At 40.4% G+C, this 22,422-nt stretch overlaps 1 protein-coding gene across 2 annotated transcripts in view; it reads right to left on the bottom strand.

Moving 5' to 3' along the window:
- Positions 1–22,422, bottom strand: part of RYK (receptor like tyrosine kinase) — a 51,184-nt gene that overhangs the window by 23,644 nt on the left and 5,118 nt on the right. The window contains exons 2-8 of one of the 2 annotated variants that reach the window (XM_031043698.2): positions 12,424–12,545; positions 11,622–11,721; positions 10,322–10,456; positions 8,527–8,583; positions 7,790–7,934; positions 4,561–4,661; positions 2,162–2,296 (exon numbers count right to left, since the gene is read on the bottom strand). In XM_031043698.2, coding sequence (XP_030899558.2) covers positions 2,162–2,296; positions 4,561–4,661; positions 7,790–7,934; positions 8,527–8,583; positions 10,322–10,456; positions 11,622–11,721; positions 12,424–12,545 — 795 coding nt within the window. The remainder of the gene's footprint in view (positions 1–2,161; positions 2,297–4,560; positions 4,662–7,789; positions 7,935–8,526; positions 8,584–10,321; positions 10,457–11,621; positions 11,722–12,423; positions 12,546–22,422) is intronic. The other variant, XM_005143082.3, reaches the window with a different exon arrangement.

The raw sequence follows: 22,422 nt of genomic DNA, 5'->3' as shown, positions 1-22,422 counted from the left end.
CTCAGGTTGGCAACACTTTCCTGTCACTCTATCACCACGGCACCAATGTGTGCATCATCTTCATGCAGTCTAACCATAAATATACAGGACGAATTATTGAACAGTAAACTAAAACCTTCCTATCTCAGCTCTTGAAGACATCAAGAAAGTCCCTTAAGTATGTATTTCCAATATAAAGATATAAGTCAAAGGGAAGAGAGCATCTTGTACTGAAATGTGTTCTGGTATGAAGCTATCTATTTATAAATGCTGAAATTAAAGAGGATGAGGAAGCATGTAAAAGCAGGTATGACTAGAAAGTAATTTTCAAGCAATCTAAACACAGTAAGACTGTAAGAGGGTTTTGTCATTTTGGTTGCTTGCTTCTTTTAAGCAAACAAACAGTAACCTGAAAGACTAGTATCTTAGCAGGAATCAAATGTCACTAGTATGCTGTAACATTTAGAGACAGCACTGTGAACATGCTACTTCTGCCTTGCTTTCCCCCAGGCTTTTCCCAGGTTATGCTCTTTGTATTCCAGACTGGACATCAAAACCATTTCTCTTCTTCACCAGAAAACAGTAAAAGGTCCAGGTACTGTGAACACCCATTTGCTAAAGCACACCTATTTCATTAGAAGCTTTTGTTGTTTTTTCTTAAGACACCCACATTTTTGTCTTACATCTAGTACAATATGAGCTTGAGGCAGGTTCAGAATCAGATGCTGTGCAAGCCCAGCAATACAAAAGCTAGACCCATCTTCCTTTGCACACTCTCAGGACCTGGTGCTTTACACCACAGTAGAAACATGATATTATGAACTATTAGCCTGTTAAGGTAGGTTATATTATGGAAGCTACCTTGATGTTTATATTGAATCTCTGACCAAGATCTGCAGAACATGTTTAAGTTCCGCTGGCAGCACTTCGGAATTCTCAAAAATTTTATGCAGACATTTCTTTTATTCACTTCTTCACTTCTGAAGCTGTTTTGTTCTTAGATGACAGAGACTCAGTTCTGTTACAGTCCTGAACTAAAACTGGTAACTGTTCATTAGGATCTGTCTTTCAGTTCTCTAACTTTCAATGGGTTTGATAGGCTAAAATAAGAGCTGGAGGCCAAGAAACAAGATCTTAACTGGGTCCATATCGCATTCAACAGCCATTTAAGCCACATCTGGTGGACTAGAGCAGCTTTGCCACTTGGTGCTAAACATCTGAAGCGTAGCTGCAGCACTGAGTCACTTCTGGTCATAGGATGACTCTTGAACATTACAGCTACAAGCAGCAAACAGTACAAAGGAAAACAAAGCACATCCTGCATACAAAGGAAGCTTTTTGCAGAACCACCACTGGAGTGGGGCACAAAAGCTACCTCCATAGAGATTTAGAGGCATACATTAAACAGGGAGCATAGCATCCTTCCGTTGTTTTCCAGGCAGCAATGCAAAACATTTAGCAATTCTACCTCCGAAAGATGAGTGTCTGATCTCCAGCTTCAGAAGTCTGATTTCTCATGAGGCCCAGGGAACACAGACTTGAAGGTTCAGCAGTAAAGATTAATGACAATTATTTAAATATTTAAGCCTATTTCCCAAATTCAGTATCAACAAGAACCAATTAATGTTGTGCATGAACACTTCCAAAGTAAACATTAAGCCAAATCAGGTAATCTCTGTATTCTTCATATCAGAACTGTAAATGTTGCATCTGCTGACCAGATTTCCAATTGGAAGCTATCAAATTGAGACTGTGAGATCTGTCAACTGAGGTTTTTGTGGGCTTCAGGGTTTTTTTTGTTTTCCATTTTTTGCTGTTGGAGAATCTCTCCTGCAGTAACTTACAAAAGTGAGTTACTTTGCCACTGACAACTGATTTCCTCATTCCTTAACCATCTAACCCTTTCCTTTAAATAAAGGACCAGGTTGTTACAACAGACAAGCTGAATGATTTACTGAGCATGATTCGTCGCTTCCCATTCTAATGAATTCTGGACACTGCTTTCCCCACCCAACCCCCCCAAATGCAAAGACAGGTCTTCCTGCAAAACTTCTTCTCCTTCACCACAGTTATAAAGATCAGCAATGTCATCCATGATTAATTTCTGAAAAATTCAGCTATTAAAGAATATATAGACACACACGCAAACACAAGTTGTAGCCTACACGTGTCCTATTAATACCTTCTTGAAGCACATCTTTTAGAGTGATCCTCTCCCTGGAGATGGCTATGTCCTTCACTTTAGCTTTTGCTTCCATTAGAGTGACGCTTTTAAGATCATTCTTCTCTATCCGTAATGTAGGATAACCTGAGGAGCCAGCAGAGCCAAACAAACCAATATAAATACCCTTATATTAAGAACAGAAGCATATCGCTTCACCTCAGCACCACCTACAGGTAAAGAGACATGGAAGCAGCATGTATTTAAAAATACTGTTAGTCTTTAAAAGAATAGTAATGTTTAATAGTATTAAACAACAACAACAACAAAAAAAAAAAACAAAGCAAGCCATGTGAATGTAATCATCTGTGGAGAAAAAGATACCACCCAGGAATTTTATGTACAGTCATGCAATCAACTGATTAACAGCAAGTAAACTCCTTATATACTGAAGCCAATTAACATGACATTGTTTCCTTGTTGTCCAGGAAGTGCAAAGACCACAGTCAAGAAACTCTGAGAAGACTTGGAGCGAGGAAGATGCCTTTCATCAGCAGAATATAACGAGAACTATCAGCGCCCTCTTCTGGCACTTCTAGACATCTAGATACAATAATACAGACAGAAAGGCCTACATTTTTCTGTACACATTTATGAATTATTAGAGAAATCTTGAAAATTACTTTTATTTGTTACTGAAAAAAAGTTAACACAAGCGTGGAAGAACTGTTCTTCCTGTTGATCTCATGCATCCAGTGTGGATTTGCTCAATCCAACCTGGGCTTACTCTGCATGGACAAGGCCCTGGGGAGACCTTAGTGTAGCTCCAGTGCCTGAAAAGACTACAAGAAATGTGGAGAAGAATTTTTTATAATAGCAGGTAGTAACTGGACAAAGGGGAATGGCTTTAAACAGAAAGAGGGGAGATTTATATTAGATATCAGGAAGAAGTTTTCCCCTGTGAGGGTGGTCAGGCACTGGCACAGGATGCCCAAAGAATCTGTGGCTGCCCCATCCCTGACAATGCTCAAAGCCAGGTTGGACAGGGCTTGAAGCAAGCTGCTCTAGTGGAAGGTGTCCCTGCTGATGGCAGGAGGTTGGAAGTGGATGAGCTTTAAGGCCCTTTCCAACCCAAATCAGTCTGTGATTCTATGAATCTTTTTTCTTCTTGTTTTTACTGTTTCCTATGCGTGTCTCAAAACAAGTAAGACATGTTCTGAAATAAGGACTAAACACACCAAACAAGTGCCATTTAGGCACAGTGGCTACCATGCTCGTCAAGGTGAGGAGGGTTTCATCATCACTATGGTCTTGGTCCTCCCACCTTTTGCCAGAGGTCAGTTGTAAGTTTCTAGGGATCATATTCACTTAGAAGGCCATACCATCTGAACATCCATCTTAGTGCTCTTACAGTTATGCTACAAGCCAGTTCAGAGACCCAATTCAAAAAAAAACCCCATCACTCTACAGAAGTCAAGTTTTGGCTGGCTCAGCTCCCCACATTCTCTTGCAACCTAGTAGCGTTAAGTGCCAGCACAAGGGAAACGCTCACAATGAGTCCAATGAGGCTGAACTGCCAAGGAACAACACACCAAATGCGGCCGTATACCATCCAGCTTCCCTAGTCTGAACAGTCCCTTCCTTGGAGTGATGCAACATGGTACATCCCTCCACTAGAGAAGACAGAAAACAACTGGAAGAGTAAACACCCCACAGATATTAAATACCTTCAGTAACTGCAGAATTAACACAGAACATGGGTAGTATCAGTCACCCGATCAGTCTATCAAAGATGATACAAACCACTGCCAACCCTCCTTTTAATTCACTGCTCTATTTCATGTTTTCAAGCAAAGCTGTGAACTAAAAGAGATCATGAATATATCACCTTTGTAAAGCTTTCTTCCCATGCATTTCCACTGCAGGTTGCAGAAATAAGATGAGAACAACATAATCATCAGTAATACATGCTGATGACATCAGCTGCTTTGGTCTCCATGCATGAACTCATCCTAGAACGAGGTGTATAGCTCCACTCTTTGTTCTCTCTTCCAGCTTTATACCACCCTCTGCTAGGGCTGCGTAAGGCAGTTTCTTTCCAGTGTTAAGAGAACAGAAACTTCACAGGTACTGGTGAAGTCTTTCTGGCTGACTGATCTATGTGCGGGGAGAATATCCTGTTGGACAAAACAGGGGATCATGCTCACGTGATGACTCCTGGTCCCCACTGCTTAAGGAGGCCTCAATGACTATGGCATGGATGGCTAAAACCACAGACCACGCGAACTTGAGAGGCAAACTGACAGAGCCAGAAGATTCTCTTCTACTTGATACTAAATCAGTGTGACCCTTACCACCAAATATTCTAGCTGTGCACAAAAGGGTCTGCTGCAAGAGTCTGTAATTAGATTAACACTTACTGGTTACTGGCGTTGCATTGTTCGGTGTGTCGGCTCTCAAGTACTGTGTCGTTTGTGTGGAAGGTTGGGATAAACCTTGTGAGCTACTGCTGTCACTAATGCTGTTTTAAAACAAAAAAGGACACGAACATGACTGCTTGCCACCGGAATAAATAAAAAAAATTTACCAACATTAAATCCAGAAGATTTTCTAGGCTCAATTTTTAAAGAATGGCATTTTTAAAGCCTCTCACATATTAAAATGCATTTTGGGAAACGCAAAAGTCTTAACACTTCTGTCCTTTAAGTGTGAACTATTTCCTATTGTTTTGCAGAATTTGCTGTTTTCCAGTACTTTTCCTCCACTTTTGGAAAATCAGGCTGACAAAATATTTACTTCAAGAACCTCCCATCACCTAGAAACAACAATACTAGATGCCAAAGACTTGTATGCATTAATTTCATTGTACAGACACCCCACTGAGAATCACTGAATATACTTGTTTGGATGGAGTGGCCTGAGCAAAAAACAAGAAGCACTCATAACACCCTGCAAACCTTAACCAGCTTTTGCAGCCAGAGTGATCTCTTGCTCGCTTTGGCTATGTTAGTTGCTCTTTAGTTCCTGTGCTGGAGCAAAGATCAAAAGCTTATTCCCTGCAGTTCACTGCTGTAAACGATTGCTTGCCTTATACAGAAGGCTGTTTTCTGTCTTACCCTCACAGACAAAAATCCTAAAGAAAGAGCTGTTGTGGCTGTAATGACCTAAAAACAGACGAGCAAGTCCTGGCAGGCAAAGGCAGTACCTGTTACTAGCTCAGATGGCAGGGCTGGAATACACTTTTTTGATGTCCCTCCCAGACACGAACATCCTCCCTTGTTTTGGAAACTTAAAAGCTTCTCCACTTCTGCTGACTGTATCAGGAGAGTAAAGAGACTGGTTTGGGAAAAAAAAAACCTCTGCCTTACCAAATAATCAAGATTCCATTTGCTTCTTGGGCTGCTGCTGAGCACTGACCAAGCAGTGCTAGCCATCCTCATAGGATTTTTAGACATGCTCAGTGATGCCGTAAAAGACCACTGTTAGCTTTGAAGTAAGACTTCCTCTAAAAAAACCCAAGAAAGCCAGTCAACTGTTCCCCATTATACCATAATCACAGACTCACCTGCTGAATTTTTTCTTTAGAACTAATTATCAATACAAACATCAGGCTTACCAATTAATAGCTGGCCTCAAGCTCTCTCTGGAAACCCTTTTTAAAGTCATTCCCACACTCACTGCCTTCCAGGTGTAGGGGTTCAGCATAGTTTTCAGCACAGGGTTAAAAGCCACTGTTGGTGGTCCCTGCTTCAACTTCCTTTAAAGTTTCTGAATTAATATTCTCTGGTGCTGACAACTTATTACTGTTTATTTTAACTGTTCACACTACTGTGACTACAAGATGTCTCAATATGATCCACTCTCAGTGAGTTGCCCAGAAAGATGGGCCCTGCATCTTTAGGTCACTGCACTAAACACTGATGCAGAACTTGTATTTATGGCTGGAAACTCCTTTTGTAACTTGATCATCCCAGAGCCCTATAGATTTCATTGGCAAGCTTCCTGCTGCAGGCAACCCTGAGAAAGGAATTACTCTTTTTATGCCTGTTGCAGGTTTGAAAAACTACCTTTTTGCTTGGCTTCAATCTGGTTTTCAGGTTTCACTTGCTCATGTTCATACACTTTCTCAGTTTTCTCACTTGCACACTACATCAGCTTTTTGAAGGATGCCTTCTTGCTTTTAATAAGCTCCATTATCCTGCTGTTAAGCCATGCCAGCTTTCTCTGGCACTTTGTCAAGTGCCTGTGATAGGTATGCAAGTATTTATTCTGAACTTTCAATACAAGGTTCTTACACAGTCCATGTGCAGCCTGCAAGCTCAGCAGTCTGGCTTTAGTTTCTATTTAACAACCTTCCTCATTTTTCTTTAGCTCTGGTTTTCAAAATTAAGAGGATCAGGAGTGGGGTTTTCAGCTCCTGTTGCTCCTGGAAGATCATTAACCCTCATCTTTGAGTCAGAACCCCTTCACAGCAATGTTCTGAGGCTGCATTTCAAAACCATATCAAAAGTTGTTTCTTCTATCACGAGTTCCTTGACTAGATACTACATACAACAAGCAGTCACTGATGATACAGAATGCTAGTGCCTAACACTAAGGCTAAGCTATAACACCGAACCACCTTCTCAACCAAGCACTGAACCATCCCTTCAGTTTCTTTCCTGGTTCCTGTGCATGCTGTCTGCTCTGAAAAACAAAACTCCAGATCCTGATTTTCAGGCACATTTTTTCTGTGCTGCACCTTTGCTATGACACTAGTTGACCACACCTCTAACCCAGAAGCCCATCCAAGGTTTTGTCAGGTCAGGAAATTCTGGGCTCAAAAAAAAACAAGTCTTGCTCTCTGAAGAACTAAATCCCACTATCTGCACAAACCTCACAGAAACTATCAGAAAGCCACATACCGATTTAGAGCAAATTCTCTCCTACCTGCAAACCACAGGGCATTAACAATAGATGAATTTTTACCTTGTATCTCCACAGAAATCAAGTACAATGGAGTTGATAAGAGGACATTTGATCACACTACTAGGCTGAGACAAGTCTCGCAAAACTTCATAGACGACATTGTTCACACTGTACAAACATAATACTTTTCCTTTCTGAATTAAAGCAAGCTGCACATCCTTTCCCTTGGGTTCGTGTTACAAGTCCTCTTCAGATGCATGTGCCAATTTGGCTTTTCAGAGTTGAAAATACATTTGGGAGAATGCCACATTTTCAGCTTTATAACCAACCAATTGCAATCCCCACACTTTACCCCAAGTCCAAAGTGAATACTGGTAAATCAATCAGAGTAGGGAAAAATGAAACTCAATCTCCTATAAAAGTCAGTAATCTGTCAAATTTTCCTTCAATCCTGACAGTCCCTGCAGATCTGCTTCTATACAAACTGTGCCATCCACACAACTATTCTGGCAAAAACCCAGCAGCCACAAACCTTCCACCCCATAAACAGCAAAGAACCCGCAACTGCTTCCATTCTGCTGTATGGCACTTACCACAGCTCCACACAGGTAGTAACTGCTAGAGCTTAACATCAAGAGCAGAAAATGCAAGCTACTACAGAGTGCTCATTTTGAGACCATAACTCCCACAAACCTGAGTAAACGTGCCCCAGGAAAGTACCTGAAAAGTCTGAATACATACCTGTCATCCAATTCTATCCTTTTCATGCTGTGAAGATGCAAGACAGCCAATATTATTGCCACCAGGAATATAACAGCACAGCACACGCCTACACTGATATAAAATACTCGGGTAGAAGTGGTGGGAGCTGCATTTACAGGATCAACTGAAAGAGAAAGGTGAAAGTTACTGAACCTTTCTCAGAAACAAACAAACAAAAAGAAAACATAACAAACGTTTTGTTAGTTCCAGCAGGCTGACACTTCAGGAGAGCAGTGTTGCTGTCCCGACTCCCCGCAGTGCCCTACCACACAGGTCCGCTAGGAGCCAGTCTGCAGAAGAAGACAATGATATCCCCCCAAAAGACTGGGCACCACAGCTCCTGCTGGAGCAAAGCAGGGCAGGCACAGCAAGGCACTCAACACCTGTATTTATTTTTTGGGTCAAAAGGAGGGTTCCTACTGAAGGACAAAAGCTACCCAAGAACCTCCTAAAATAGTCTTGCTTGCCCTGCTGGTTCTATCTCACACAATCCCTTGACCTTCCTCCATGGCTCCCATGCTGCAAACACAGTAGAAGCACGGACAAACCAAGTCTGCAGCTCAGATGAGCCCAAACAGAGCATGTGGCATGCCTATGCTAATTAAAGCGGGAAGAGCAGGAGTCACCTGCACACCAGGACACACACCAATACAGTAAATAAAATCAGATTAATACCTAGGTACACCAAATTAAGTTGTGCACTCAGAAGTACTCACAGATAGCCTTGCTGCTGTTTTTATCAGATGCTGGAGATTTTACTTCTGGTTCAAGCTCTAAACAGATGAGAGAAAACCATTAAGTTTGGTATCATTTATTATTGCAGCCCTTCACAGGAAGTAAACTGCCTTATTTATGGAAAAACAAACCTGCTTTTCCAAACAGGTGAGCTGACTTCAGGACTACAATTACCTCCCGATTTCCATTTTAAAAACCTAACCACTGCACAATAAAAATCACACTTAAGATGCAGGGGTCAAGTATTTCACCACTGATACACATGCCCATTGAGGCCATGCTTGAACCCACTGAATCTACCTACCTCAGAAAACCTTCCGGCTTGTCCACCAAAGTCCAAAGCAGCAAACAGTAGAAAGAGGAGGTGCAGAGTATGTGAGTGTATGCTAAGACACTAAACAGCAAAGACCTCACACAATCAGTTACTACTGGATAGAAAATAATATCTGAAATGTTTATCAATACTACCCTGACCTTTTTGGAAGAAATTCCGGCTCAAGTCTAATGCTGCTCATCCCAGGAAGAAGTAAGAGATGCAGCCATGGGCACTGTGCCTTTTCAGTTGATGCTACAGTCATGAGTATTTTAAAACTGAAGATTTAAAAAGGTTATGCTTATTTTAATACTCATAAATATTGGAACAAAAGTCACCAGGACAACCACTGTCTCTGAAATTCTTCTGAATCCACAGGAACATAATCTTTACAAGAATCCTCTGTGTAATTTAGGAAGTGGTTTTATCTCATACACCCAGGTAACTGTGAAGTATCTATGGAAACCTCCTGTGCACATTCAGTGGCTCAACAAGCTATGAACGCATGAACAGTGCTGACTTCCCCCACCTAGAATCTTTGAAAAAGTACCTAGGTTAAAAAAAATTGCAAATTATCAGCCAGACCTCCATTTTCCCTAGAGATACACTTCAAATTAAGAATGATCTTCCTATAGTGTCATGAATGTCACACTATTATGTGCTAAAAAGCCATGCTAGTCCTTTCACCCACACATTCCAGAAGTTCATCCTTAGACATTCATACTGAACAGAAGTGACAAACACACCTCTGAAAAGCCAACTACTGTCCTCAAAGGCTTCAAGTAAACTGAACAGAGCCACAGTGAGCACATAAACAGAGAAGTGGTCATGAGAACAGGCCACTGTAGCTTTTTAAGGAGAGTTCTTGGTCTTTACAAGATAATTTCCTTCTGATGCCTATGAAGCTACTTCTAGGAAGTAACAGGAGACAGAAACAATCCAAGAACAAATTGTGCCTGTAGATTCCCAAGTCAAAACCCGAATGAGTCGATCTGGGATTTCTGAAGTCTGCATTATCTACCAATATCATTTTGTACTCCAAGTCTTAAAGACTAACACCTGCTTACAATCACTAAACAGCCAATTCTAAGTTTATCACAATTTATAGTTTAAGTAAATTTTGTTGGTAATTCTTAGAACAACCTGAATATTCAGAGTGCTGCAGTTTTGAAGAATTTGTTTCTTCCTCCCAGGTACAACAGAGAAAATGCTTTTTGCTATATAAAGGTCTGTCAACACAGCAGAACAGTGGGGGAATTTTTTCATCCATCAGCTTCTCCTTTTACCAAAAGTCTCCATTCATCCCTGAAACGCAGAATTTTACCTGGTTTCTTCCTATCCTCTTCAACATTCATTTTCAAGAATTGTCACTTGTGTCCTGGTTCATATACCTTCCCACTCCTTTTTTCCTACCATACTTTAAACACTAAAAGCTTTTTAGTATTTGAAACTTGATGCCTTACTTTTGTAGCACATTTTCCTTCGCTTGAAATTTAATACTGTGATGTTCTTTGATGAATTTATTGTCAAGTTGAGCTGCATTAGTATTGTGACCTCTGCGTCAAGTCTGCCAGTGCAGGAGAGTTCAACACGAAACACTGCAAACAGACAATAAATCTGTGTTACAATTCAATTTGATCACTTTTCAGACATCCTGATGAAAGAACGTTTAAATTATAAGGGTCTTTTAAAATTATGCTTATAATACACATTTTTAAAGAATTTGCTACTGAGAAATGCTATTTTAGTCTTCATGCTTTGTAATTTCAGACAACTATTAAAGCAGAAAAGGGCATCGATTTGTAATTAATTTATGCAAATTGCATTAAACATTTACTGATTACTAAAATTGTATTTGCAGATAAATGACCATTAGCCATCCATTAGCTCTGGAGCTCAAGTGCTGTCACAAGAAACCTCCATTACTACAGAAAACAAGATTTAATTTTCCTTGTTGCTTTTTCAAGTGCCATGAAGGTTAGCTTTTTTTCACCACCAGTAAGCTTAAATATTCTGGTCTCTGCAAATCTGACTGGAATCAAAGCTTAAACTAATATCACACTTTTTATTTTCTAGTTTATAGACCAGTATTATTTATGCTAACAGAGCAAACACAATAAGCCTAATTCCACAGTGTCTGCTTTCATAAATTAGTGGTACACAACCAAAGCATCTACATATATATATATATATATTATTGCCCCTTGAGTATCTAACAGAGCACAAGACAGTGAGAAACCATACTTTAACAAGCTTCAGTAATGATCATTTGTACATTTCCTGAAACCAATGCTAGTGTCTGTAGTATAAAATCTACAAAAGAGCTAGTATATATTCAAAATAGTTCTCAGTTTTAAACTTACCAAATACACTTCAATACATTAACAACTCCCACAAACCTTGAAATGCCATCTCTATAGGCTAGAGAAATTAAAAGATGTGGATTTTAAAATCCATGCATGTGTTAATTATTATTATTGAAAGAGAACGGGAACCTTGCCTTGTGTTTGTACATATACATAGGAAAATATCTATCCTCCACTGCACAAGAGGGAAAAAAATATTACTCTCAGATTAATAGTTTCAATCTATAATACCCTCTTAGCAATATCAGAAGTGCTGCAGAAGCATACAAACATATGTTTAACAGAGGAAAATTACTCTTATACAGGATTACACACATTTGGAAAGAAATTAAGTACCACCTGAACGCATCGTTAGTATCAGCACTAGCTATGCACTTCTGGGGTGTGAGGAGTTTACCTGAAAGGGTGCGAGGAACTTCTCCTTGGAGAGAAATGTTGGCCTGGGGCATGGCCATTGCCATGGGATTATCTACCTGAAATCCCAGTTTATACTCAACCTGTAGCAACAATTGGGAAACAGAAAACATGTAAGAAATCTCTGCAGTAATAAAAAGAAATGCTAAATACCTTGTCATAATTATTCTTGAAATTAAAAAACTATCTTTAAAACAAAAGAACATCTGGCAGAGACTAAACAAATCATTTCAGAAAAAGAAAATAAATTGTTAAGTAACTGGAAATCCTTCAAAATGTAAGAGCATACACAATCTCTTTGACAGCTGTTGCTGCATGCTCCAGCCCTAGTGATTAAGTGAAATAAAAATCCCTCTCCATTTAATCAGGGCCTGGTGATAACGTATTAGATGCTACTTTTATAGGTTCTTGTCTCCAAACATAGGTTTCTATAAATCTCTAAAATGCGATTCCTCTACATTTGATTTCCAGAGGCTTCAGTTCATGGCTGCTTCTTCTGTGTGTTCAATACACCCTCAGAAGAGATTCCACAGCCAGTAGCTTGGATATATACATATATAGTCTGCCAGAAGCAAGAAGCAGAAAATACTTCAAAAGAAGTGATTAGCCTTTATAAAACAAGAAAGGAACAGTTTGGATACATATCCTCATAACTTACTGCCTGTGATCATAGAAATAATACTTTTGCCCCTAGCATAATTTTTGCAAAGCCATTACAACAGTGGGTATTCCCTAAGCAACACAGATGTATCAAGCACTCCAACACAGTAGTTATGTCTGCTTACCTTAGATTTTGCATGCCAGCTGAAGTGAAGATTGTTGGTCTCACTGGGTATTAAGAGATTGAAGGACAATGCATAGTGATTAACCACATCATTCCTCACATAAGACAACTCTGCATCAAGACCTGCAATGAGAAAGAAGAGTAAGACAGGGAAGAACCAAAAGTAAGACACTGAAACAAGTGACTCTCACTACCACCAACTCCACTTATATTTGAATGTTTAAGCAACTACTTAAGTTTATAAATTCAACTGCAAGTTTGGAGATGAATGCTCATGCAGGTCAGCATTAACAAAAGCACTTCAAATTCTTACAAAGCAACAATTTCAGAGATGCTGCAGACTAATGAACTGGTAAAAGTTGGAATGTGAAGGAAGGAAACGTAACTTTTCATACAATCTTCCAAAAGTCATTACAGACTCTCCCGAATATAGCCCTGTCTGCTTCTGGGAATCACAGGTCCAATTTTGCTCTTATCTACAACTGTGTACACTCAAAACAAACTGCTTTGGATTATCAACTTGTTAACTGCAGGTAATTCTTCCTGGAATAGCACATTTCTTGATACACATCAGCACTACAGAATTAACTTCAAGGTAATTAGATCATAACACAAAACATAGTGAGAGGAGGAATGTCCATTTGTACACCAAGCACCCTTTGCTTTCCAGACATTTTAATCAACCTATAGAATTGAAAGACCCACAAAACTATTTACTACAGAGCACTAAGGTGCATTTTTCTAATTAAGACACATATTCTGATATCAAAGATACCAAAGCTGCTGTTATCTTTTGCAGCACATATTACAAGGTCACAACAAATATAAGAACACAGGGTAGGACTCTAAAGCTTGCTCTGGGTACTATTAACAATTAGTGGTAAAATAAGCACTACAAGTTAACTCACTTCCCTGCAGCTGTAAAATTAATTCCAGCTCTATATCCTCAGGACAAAACCATAATGTATTTGTAATCAGTATTATTTTGTCTTTGTCATAGTGCTCTTCCTCCCTCACTCCCAGTGAAATGCTATTCTGGCTCAGCAATATAGTGTCATGCTAAGAGAACAATTAGGCAAATCAGACACAGGTGCACACTCCAAGCATAATCTATGCAGAGGCAACTGAGTTCAATTAAAGGTATCCTGAAGTTATTCCAAGAATACAGAGAATCACAAAAGGGCTGTGGGCTTTAAGTAAAAAAAGTAACAATTGAGCTGTGTAGACAAGCTGCATTTAAACAAAGCTTGAGAGAAATAGTTCCTGTTTAGTGCAAAAACTGAGCACAGAGCATTGCAAAGTGATAAGCTTTCTCTTACTCCAGAACTTGATTTAATCCACCTCGTTTTTCCACAAGATACAGAAATGCACACAAGATATTCCTCTTCACTCTGGCTGCTGTTAACCACTGATGGCTCATTAGTGTCCTGAAACTTAATCAAAACCCAAGAGTATATAACCACAGATACTGGGACATGGGTAAGAGGAAGAATCCTAGAGACTGGATGCATGAATCAACAGACCAGCCTAATCCCAGGGACAATTACACAAACAAGATCTTGAACAGAGAAAGATGCAGGTGAAGCCTTATGTGCTGAATCTAATCAGCCTGAGACAGTATCTAAAAAACAAAAAAAAGTTAAGCTTTTCCAATTTTTACATTTTTCTACTCAATAACAAATGGCAAATGCAAAATTACATCCACCAGCAAGACAGGGAGGAGAGGAAAGCACAAACAAACCTTGAAACAAAAAAAAGCTTGGAAAACACATTAAAGAAACAGTTTCAAAACATCAACTGTAGTTTTGCTTTGGCAAGCCTCCTTAAACAATCTATGTGCAGATGAGGCAGAACACTAAAGGTTTCTCATTACTTGGACTTGACTAACCTGCACCAACCCATGTGAAAACAGCAAAACCAATGCACTGCTCTGATTTCCAGGCAAAACCACCACCCTTTTACCCAGGCAACCCCTAAATCTCATTATTAGCTTCCACATATTTATACCTCCCAGTCTTGAGCACAAACCTGAGAGAATAAATTAAGTTGGACACAAACAAAAAGGTAAATTTAAGCAGCACCACAGAGAAAGTCTGTCATTCTTTGTGCTGTTTAACATAACAAAACATCTGAAGAAGCTCAGAAAGGAAGGGGAGAGGCCAATTTTCATTCCCAAATGCAAGGGATGCTGGGCAGCCCCTGTGTTCATGACAAAATTGAATGTCAGTCACCTAACAAAACACCACTTTGCAAATGTCCTTGTGCACATGCAGTCTAGCTTCAACTATTTTTTTCCTCTCATTTTAAGCACACTATACAAAAGAAATTTTCCTCTATCAGCATGTGAAGAACTAGATTTTATTCTTACAAAGCAAATCTATCCTACAACACGCACTAGTAATAACAAATCCTTATTAAAGACAATAACGGTGTTCAGGAGTCTGTTACCAGGGGTTCTGCTTCATTACTTACTTGTTTCAAGCTATCATAACATTATTCTGGCAGATTTTGTATATAATCAAAAGACAGAAAACGAACATGCAATGTAAAAGTTAGATGAGATTGCTGTTAGACTAGCTAATGTTCTTATGGCAAAAAGTAGTATTTCCTGAAGAACAGACTGGTAACACCAGCTGGCATAATCAGTGCCTACCAAATCCTGTGGTAGATTCCTGCCTGCGTACAGAAGTGACTGAAATGAGTGCCTGTCTTCTTAATGCGCTAGTCTAATTTGAAAGAGTTTCTTCTTAAGCAGCTGAAAAATCTCTGCAGTGTGGCATCAAACCACTACAGTTCTCATGCAGAAGCCACTCCTGCTCCTGAGTCACGGACAATGAAATCAACTGAGTTATACAGTTAAACAAGTTATTATCTTTTATATAGATACTCCAGTTGTTCAGAGGCTTACATGCTCTAGATAACCATGTCCCCACTCCACTCCTGAGCAGCTCATCTAGGTTAGCTCTTTGGCAAGAGCAGAAATTTCCACTCCAGGGTGAACATCCACATGAAGAAGCATGAACCTCAAGCTTCAACATCCCTTCACCACCATCCACTCCCCAAGTCTGCACCTCAGCCCATAAATACACAGGATTCTCCTAGCAATGCACAGTTCACCTTGTTGAAGAAGGATACAATTTCTCTTCTCCTTCCATTTTTCTTTCATTGAAATCTCACCCTAAGCCCAAAACACTGACTAAATCCTCAGCTTTCCTTTTTTTTTAGCAACAGGTTCTGCAAATGTTTACTGGAAAAAATTCCACTATTTTCATACCATTATCCTGAGTACAAGAAAATGTGGTGGAAGAATTAAAAATCAGCTCTGAACTACTGAAATTGTTCTTTTTTTCCAGAGCAAACACTTTTCCAAAGCAAGCCTTCTTAGTTTGAATGCATTTAATTAGTTCACTTCAACAATCAGCTACACAGGGCTGAAACTTCCTCTTTTTTTTTGACTACCAGTTGTAATCAGATACAAACTGATCCACATGGACCAATTTTATTTCGAAAAAGCAAACTATTGGAAATGTAATACTAAGATCTGAATATACATACATACACTTCCTATAACCTTGTATATACATTTAGCATATACAATGACAAAAGTGAACTTTCCTTTAATGGAGTAAGTAACAGGTTATAATTTCTACTTGTATTTTTACTTAAGTTTTCCACAATGCTACAGTCTGCCAGTTATAGGTGTTGGTCCAGAATTTGGGCTGAAACACTTGCTTTTAGAAGTCTTACAGTCCCTTCATCTCTGGGAAAGATGACTGATGACAGAATCACAGACTGGTTTGGGCTGGAAGGGACCTTAAAGCTCAATGGAGTTCCAACCCCTGCCATGGGCAGGGACACCTTCCACTAGACCAGGTTGCTCCAAGCCCCATCCAGCCTGGCCCTGAACACTGCCAGGGATGGGGCAGTCACTGCTTCTCCAGGCACCCTGTGCCAGCACCTCACCATCTTCACAGGGAAGAATTTCTTCCTAATGCCAGTGACCTACATAGCAGCACAGGAGAAATGGGACAGATGGGAATAGGAATGGTACAGATACAGGGTTGGAGGTGACTGAAACTGAAGTCCATAAAATAAAGAAATAAAATGAACTTTGAGGAATTAAGCAACTTTATTCCTAGCTCACATAATAAATTTTTATTTCATAAATATACCTAACTTCTCAGTAATGGCAAACGTCTCAATTATTGTAACATGAAGTTTGATGCTCCTTTTGAATTGGAATTAAAGTAAACACTGAGACTATACAATAAAAAGAAAGGTTCCATCCATGTCAAATGCAGCTGCCCAAGAGTACACACTCTGAAATTAAATCACTTCAGATCAAATGCTCTTCAACTGAACTGCTGTTATTTTCCCAGCCAAAACCTAATCATCTAACAAAGATATGTCAGACATCATTTGGACTTATGAATAACATGCATTTGCAATACTTTGATGTCACCTACCCACAGAAGCTGTGCCACTTAATTTTATGTTTATTTTGGGTTTTTTTAAGTTATAGCACTGCACCCACATGTTCATTCAGTCATCCCTGTAGGCAACAACATAAGGAACAACGGCATCAGTTACCTGCACTTTATGTTATGGAGAAACTTGAACACAAGTCAACCTACAGGGGCTTTTGGAAGCCCTATCAAATGCCTCTGGGTCAAGATCAGAAAGGTCATCTCCAAGAGGACCTTACAGTAGGCATCTGCAACTGACCTCCAAACCAAGACAACAAGGCCAACGAAGGAGTATTTGGGTCACTTAAGTAAGCTTCAACTCAACAGCATGTGGTTCTTCTGAGTGACTTCAACTACCCAGACATTTGTTGGAAGAACAATACAGCAGCTCATGCATCTCAGGTGTCATCCATCAAGATCTTGAAATGCATTGAGGCCTGTTTCCTCAGACAAACCTTAGATGTGCAAATCAGGAATGAGGCACTGCTGGACTTGCTATTCATAAACCAAGAAAACCTGCTTTGTAATGTCTCAGTTAGTGATAGCCTCAGCTGCAGTGATTACAACCCTGGGATCCAGCTGAGTGTGCTGAAGGTTAGTACAAAGTTTTTTGATTTTAGAAGAGCAAACTTCAGATCACTCAGAGCTCAGCTAAAAGATATTCCATGGAGGATAAAGGAGCTAGCAAGTGCTGGGAGATGTTTCAAGAACATTCTCTGGGAAGCAGAAACACTGTTCATCCTCTTCAAAAAAAGTAAGGGGAGTGGGTGAAGCAGGAGACACCCTTGGATTAACTGCGAGTGTTTGCGTCTGCTCAGAATCAAAAAGGAAAGCACACCATAGATGGAAAAGCAGACAAATAACCACTGAGAACTACAACGGCATTGCCAGTGTGTGCCAAGATGCAGTTAAAAAAACACAATCTCAGCTCAAATTGAAATTGACCAGAGATGTCAAAAGTTACAAGAAAGAGTTCTTCAGGTACATAAACAACAAGCAGAAACAGAAGTAAGATACTGGCCACCAAAAACCAAAAAAGCAGAAGCTCACAACACCTTCTTCCCCTGTCTTTACCAGCACTGTTGAGCCCCAGGCCTTAGGAACAAAAATACAGGTTGATGCAAACACAGATCCACCACCAGTGAAGGAAGAGCTGGTATGTGAACTTAAGAGGTCCTCCAGGGATCAATATTGAGCACAACACTGTTCAACATCTTCCTAAGTGATCCTGATGGGATCAAGCGTACTCTGATGAAGTTTGATGATAAGAGCAAACTGGGTGGGGAAATGGGCACTTAGGAAGGGAGAGACACCCTGCAGGAAGACCTGGATAGACAGGAAGAGTACGCTAACAAGAACCTTACAAAGCAGACTGGGATCTGCCTGGCTGGGGAGCAGCTCTGTGGAACGGGACCTGGGAGTCCTGGTGAACACCAAGATCAGTATGAGTGAACACTGTGCAGCTGTGGCAAAGAAAGCCAACAGGATGCAGGGGAACATCAACAAGGGCATCCCAGCAGAGATAATGGAGCCATTTTCCCATTCAGCGCTTATCAAGCCACACCTGAAATAGTGCATTCAGTTTTGGTCCCCACTATACAAAAAAAGATGTGGACAGGCTGGAGAGGGTCCAGAGAAGGGCCACAGAGATGAGCAAAGGCTGGGTAAGTCATGCTGAGAGAATTGGTTTTGTTTAGCCTTGAGAAAATAAGGCTCATGAAATACCTTATTACCATGCTCCAGTATTTAAAGGGTTTCTAGCTACAAAGAAGATTGAGACTCCTTTTCTACAGGGAGTCACATGGAAAAGATGTGGGGTAATGGGTAGAATGGGCAGAAGTTAATCCTGAAAAGATTCGAAATTGGACACAAGAGGGAGAATTTTCAGTGAGAGCAATGAGTCATTGGTAAAAACGTCTCCAAGGAAGCAGTGAATTCCACAGCACTGGGCACTAAAGATTCAGCTGGACAGGGTGCTGGGCCAGCTTGAGTAGACCATGCTTTTGTCATGAAATGTTGGACCAGATGATCAAGGTGCCCTTCCAACCTCATGTTCTATGATTCTGTGACTGCTGAACGGATAATGTATCATTGAGACACATTGAAAGGCTTCCATCACAATGACACTAATCATTTTAACAATAAACCCAAGTTCCACATGAACTAAACCATGTCTGTTTGCTTCTGTGGCAAGCTCTGCACACAGGAAAGCCATGGCGCCTTGTATTGGTTTTATTTTATTAGGAATTACTCCGCAAGGCCATCAGCTAACTTCATAAAAGCCAAAGGAGTTTTGAGAGAATAACAAACCACATCAGCCTCACTGGTATCATTGGCATTACATATTCTAAGTGGATGCAGCTTTTCAGACCTGTTAAGCAGCAGCTCCAATGCTCATGTTACTACTCTGATCTTTCCCAAACAGCATGGTGAAATCAATATACTGGTTAATTTAATTATGGCTATTCAACACCCCATAAGTGGCAGCAGAATTCTAAAGCATCACATTAGTTTCATGCTGTTGCTTCTACTCCCAGCTCTCCAAAGCAGTCAGCGCAAATATGCGAGTTATCCACTTGAAAGAAGGACAAAGGCAGAGAAGGAATAGAAATAATGGATTTGAAGCCTCTACCATTGCACCCTTTGTACCACCACAAGGCGTTTTCAGAGAGTGTTAGCATTCATTCTTACATGGAATCTGCTGGTGCTGCTGCCATTCAGAGGCAGGGGAAAAACAAGGGGGAAAAAAATCAATTCATCAGGCACAACTCATTAAATGCACTTCACCCTTTACACACACCCAGCTTTCACAGTACCATTTTAACACTGCACACTAAGTCACTACAGGAATAGTCACTAAGTAAAAACCCACTGCAAGAAAAATACAAGCCTCAGTTATATCTCGCAGTCTGGATAACTCCAGGTAGGAAATATCTCCCATCAAGCAATCCCATTCCACCAGAACAACTGTGAACCAAGATATATTTGGAATTAGTCTCAGTTATTCAGCTTTTCCAGTATCCAAACACAACTCTGAACAGCAGAAGGGGAGGAGCAAAACCATTTCCCATTCTCAGGAAAATGCTACCCTGGGATTTTTCATGCCTGTGAGCATGAACCTGATCTCTTGTATTTCCTGCTGCCCAAGTGGTGTTAAGAAGCAGTTTCAGTCCCTGTCTTCCTCCCAGTACTGTGAGCCCTTCTTGCTGGCTTTTCTCATGCATGCAGAGAGTTCTTTGCCTCCATTTCCTCTCTCTTATTCCCATTCTGTCCATGCACTGGAGGGAGAAAGAGAATGTATTCAAAGATGCCAAACAATCAATAGTGATAAAGAAGATGCTGTCAAACAGAACACAGGTGTAAAATCACGGCAGTGAGGAATGAAGCTTTGGCATAGCTCCTCCCTCCTTGCCCCGCATCAGGCCAGCCTTCAGTCTCAGAGGTCAGATTTCTTACAAGTCCCCGACACAGAAATGTTACAAGAGCCACACACATTTATCACTAGACAGACCTTAGCTTCTTGGGAGCTGAAATGACTGCTTCCTCCCCAGGCTGTATGCAGACAGAACTGCACAAGGAAGCCAAGCTATCTGCTACCTGTGCAGTTCCTTCTCACTAGCCAATCTGCGGAAACAAACTGCTTTCTCCAAGAAGGATTCAGATGGAGCCCCTGGTATTTTGAAATCCCAACACATCAGCTGGTGTGATAAAGCAAGGTGCAGAAATCAACCACTCATCTCAACATGCACAAGGACTTTGGTATTTCCCGGATTTCCCTTTCAGCAGCAGTCACACAGAATAAATCATTTCAAAGCAATCCTAACCCAGTCTAGAAGCTGCCTCCACTAGCATCACTTCCGACAGCCTTCACAGGCCATTTCCAACTTCTAGAATCATACTCTCCTGGCCAGTTTGCAAGCATTACAAATATCACAGTCGGTTTACATGACTGTATATATGCATCTCTGAAGAAACACCTATACGCACTTTGCAAATGTCAACAATGAAAAGGGCACAGGAACCCCAAATGCAGCTTGTTCTCACATGAACCTCAAAATATTGACATAAACAGTGGTACGCAGTAAATGAGAGAGATAAGCATCCCATTGCACTGAAAGGCTCCAAAACAAAGAGATTTGCTTATCTCCAGGATGCAAGTAATTTGTCACAACCTGCTGAAGCTTGCAAGCAGCCAGATGTTGCTGCATGCACCCTCTAAATACCCTACCAGACTTAATCCCTCCATTTCTCCAAAACAGACATAAGTGCCATTCACCTGCAACACTGAAAAGCCCATCTAGTAAGCACCAGTCACAGACTATCATTAGGCTAAAAAGCTTTACAGGGCAAGGTACTAAAATATTTATCCTTAAAATAACACAATTAAGTGGAATACAGCAAAATACATCAGCAGCAATACAGATTTGTTACAGTGCAGAGTATCTGTCAACATTAGAAGCTTTCTTTCCATCCTGCAGTGTACACTTACAGTAATCTTTATTTTTAAGTCCCTTTCAAATGGTAAATGAAGCAGGTTTCTGCACTGCTGCAAAGACAGGCAAGTGGACCACAGCCTATATTACTTATTTTTGCATACACCATGCAAGAAGTTACCATTCTTCAGAGAGAAGCACAAAAAAGCTAGAAAGTGAAGACTTATAAACATGTAGACAGCAGAATCAGATTCTGAACTGTTGGTCACATACCATAGACATTTGCTTCAAGACCTTCGGGTACTCAAACATCTCCCCTTCAGCCAATGTCTTACTCATGCTCCTGCAACTACACAGAGGCTCTGAACTGTATTTTTTCCATCTTAAAGAGGCACCTGTACAAGCAGCTGTAAGCTACCCATCTCACACAGAAATTTATCTTGGATGCTACTAACAAAACTCAGAACACAGCACTAGCTGCCTGTTGGTGCTCTAGGCTATGATGCTGTCACAGACAAGCGTTGGTAGGTTTTTTACAAGGCCCTGAAACATTTCACAAGAAAAAAGTACTTCAACATTTTGGACACCCAGCTCATCCCAGCACACTGATTTTCAGCTCCCTTTCGTAACAGGGACAACTAATCAGGCAACAGATACAGGAACAAGAGAATTTCCTGTTACTATAAACTCCGTGCAAGTACAATTAAGCACTTTTGCTGTGAACTTCAAAATAGTGACACTGAGAAAGCTGTTTCACAGTATAAAATTAAGACATGTTATTTAAGATCAACTGCTGCAGTAAGTAGATGTTTAGCCTCCATCTAATATACACAAAACTGCATTTGGCCTGTAATTTACCAAGGCTCTGTTCAGCTCTGGTGAAGCCATGTAGGGTCCAGTGCTGAGCTCCCAAATACAAGAGACATGGAACTACTGAAGAGAATCCAGCAAAAGACCACAAAGATGATTAAAGGGATTGGAGCATCTCTCCTATGAAGAGGCCAAAAGAGCTGGAGCTGTTCAGCATGGAGAAGACTCAGGGAGATCTCATTAATGTATGTAAAACACCTGAAGGTGTGTTCACAGAGGACTGAGCTACAC

Source organism: Melopsittacus undulatus, chromosome 6 (assembly GCF_012275295.1).
Source record: "Melopsittacus undulatus isolate bMelUnd1 chromosome 6, bMelUnd1.mat.Z, whole genome shotgun sequence".
NCBI lineage: Eukaryota > Metazoa > Chordata > Aves > Psittaciformes > Psittaculidae > Melopsittacus > Melopsittacus undulatus.
The sequence above is the reverse complement of the archived record's forward strand: the minus strand, read 5'-3'. Positions and strand labels throughout refer to the sequence as shown.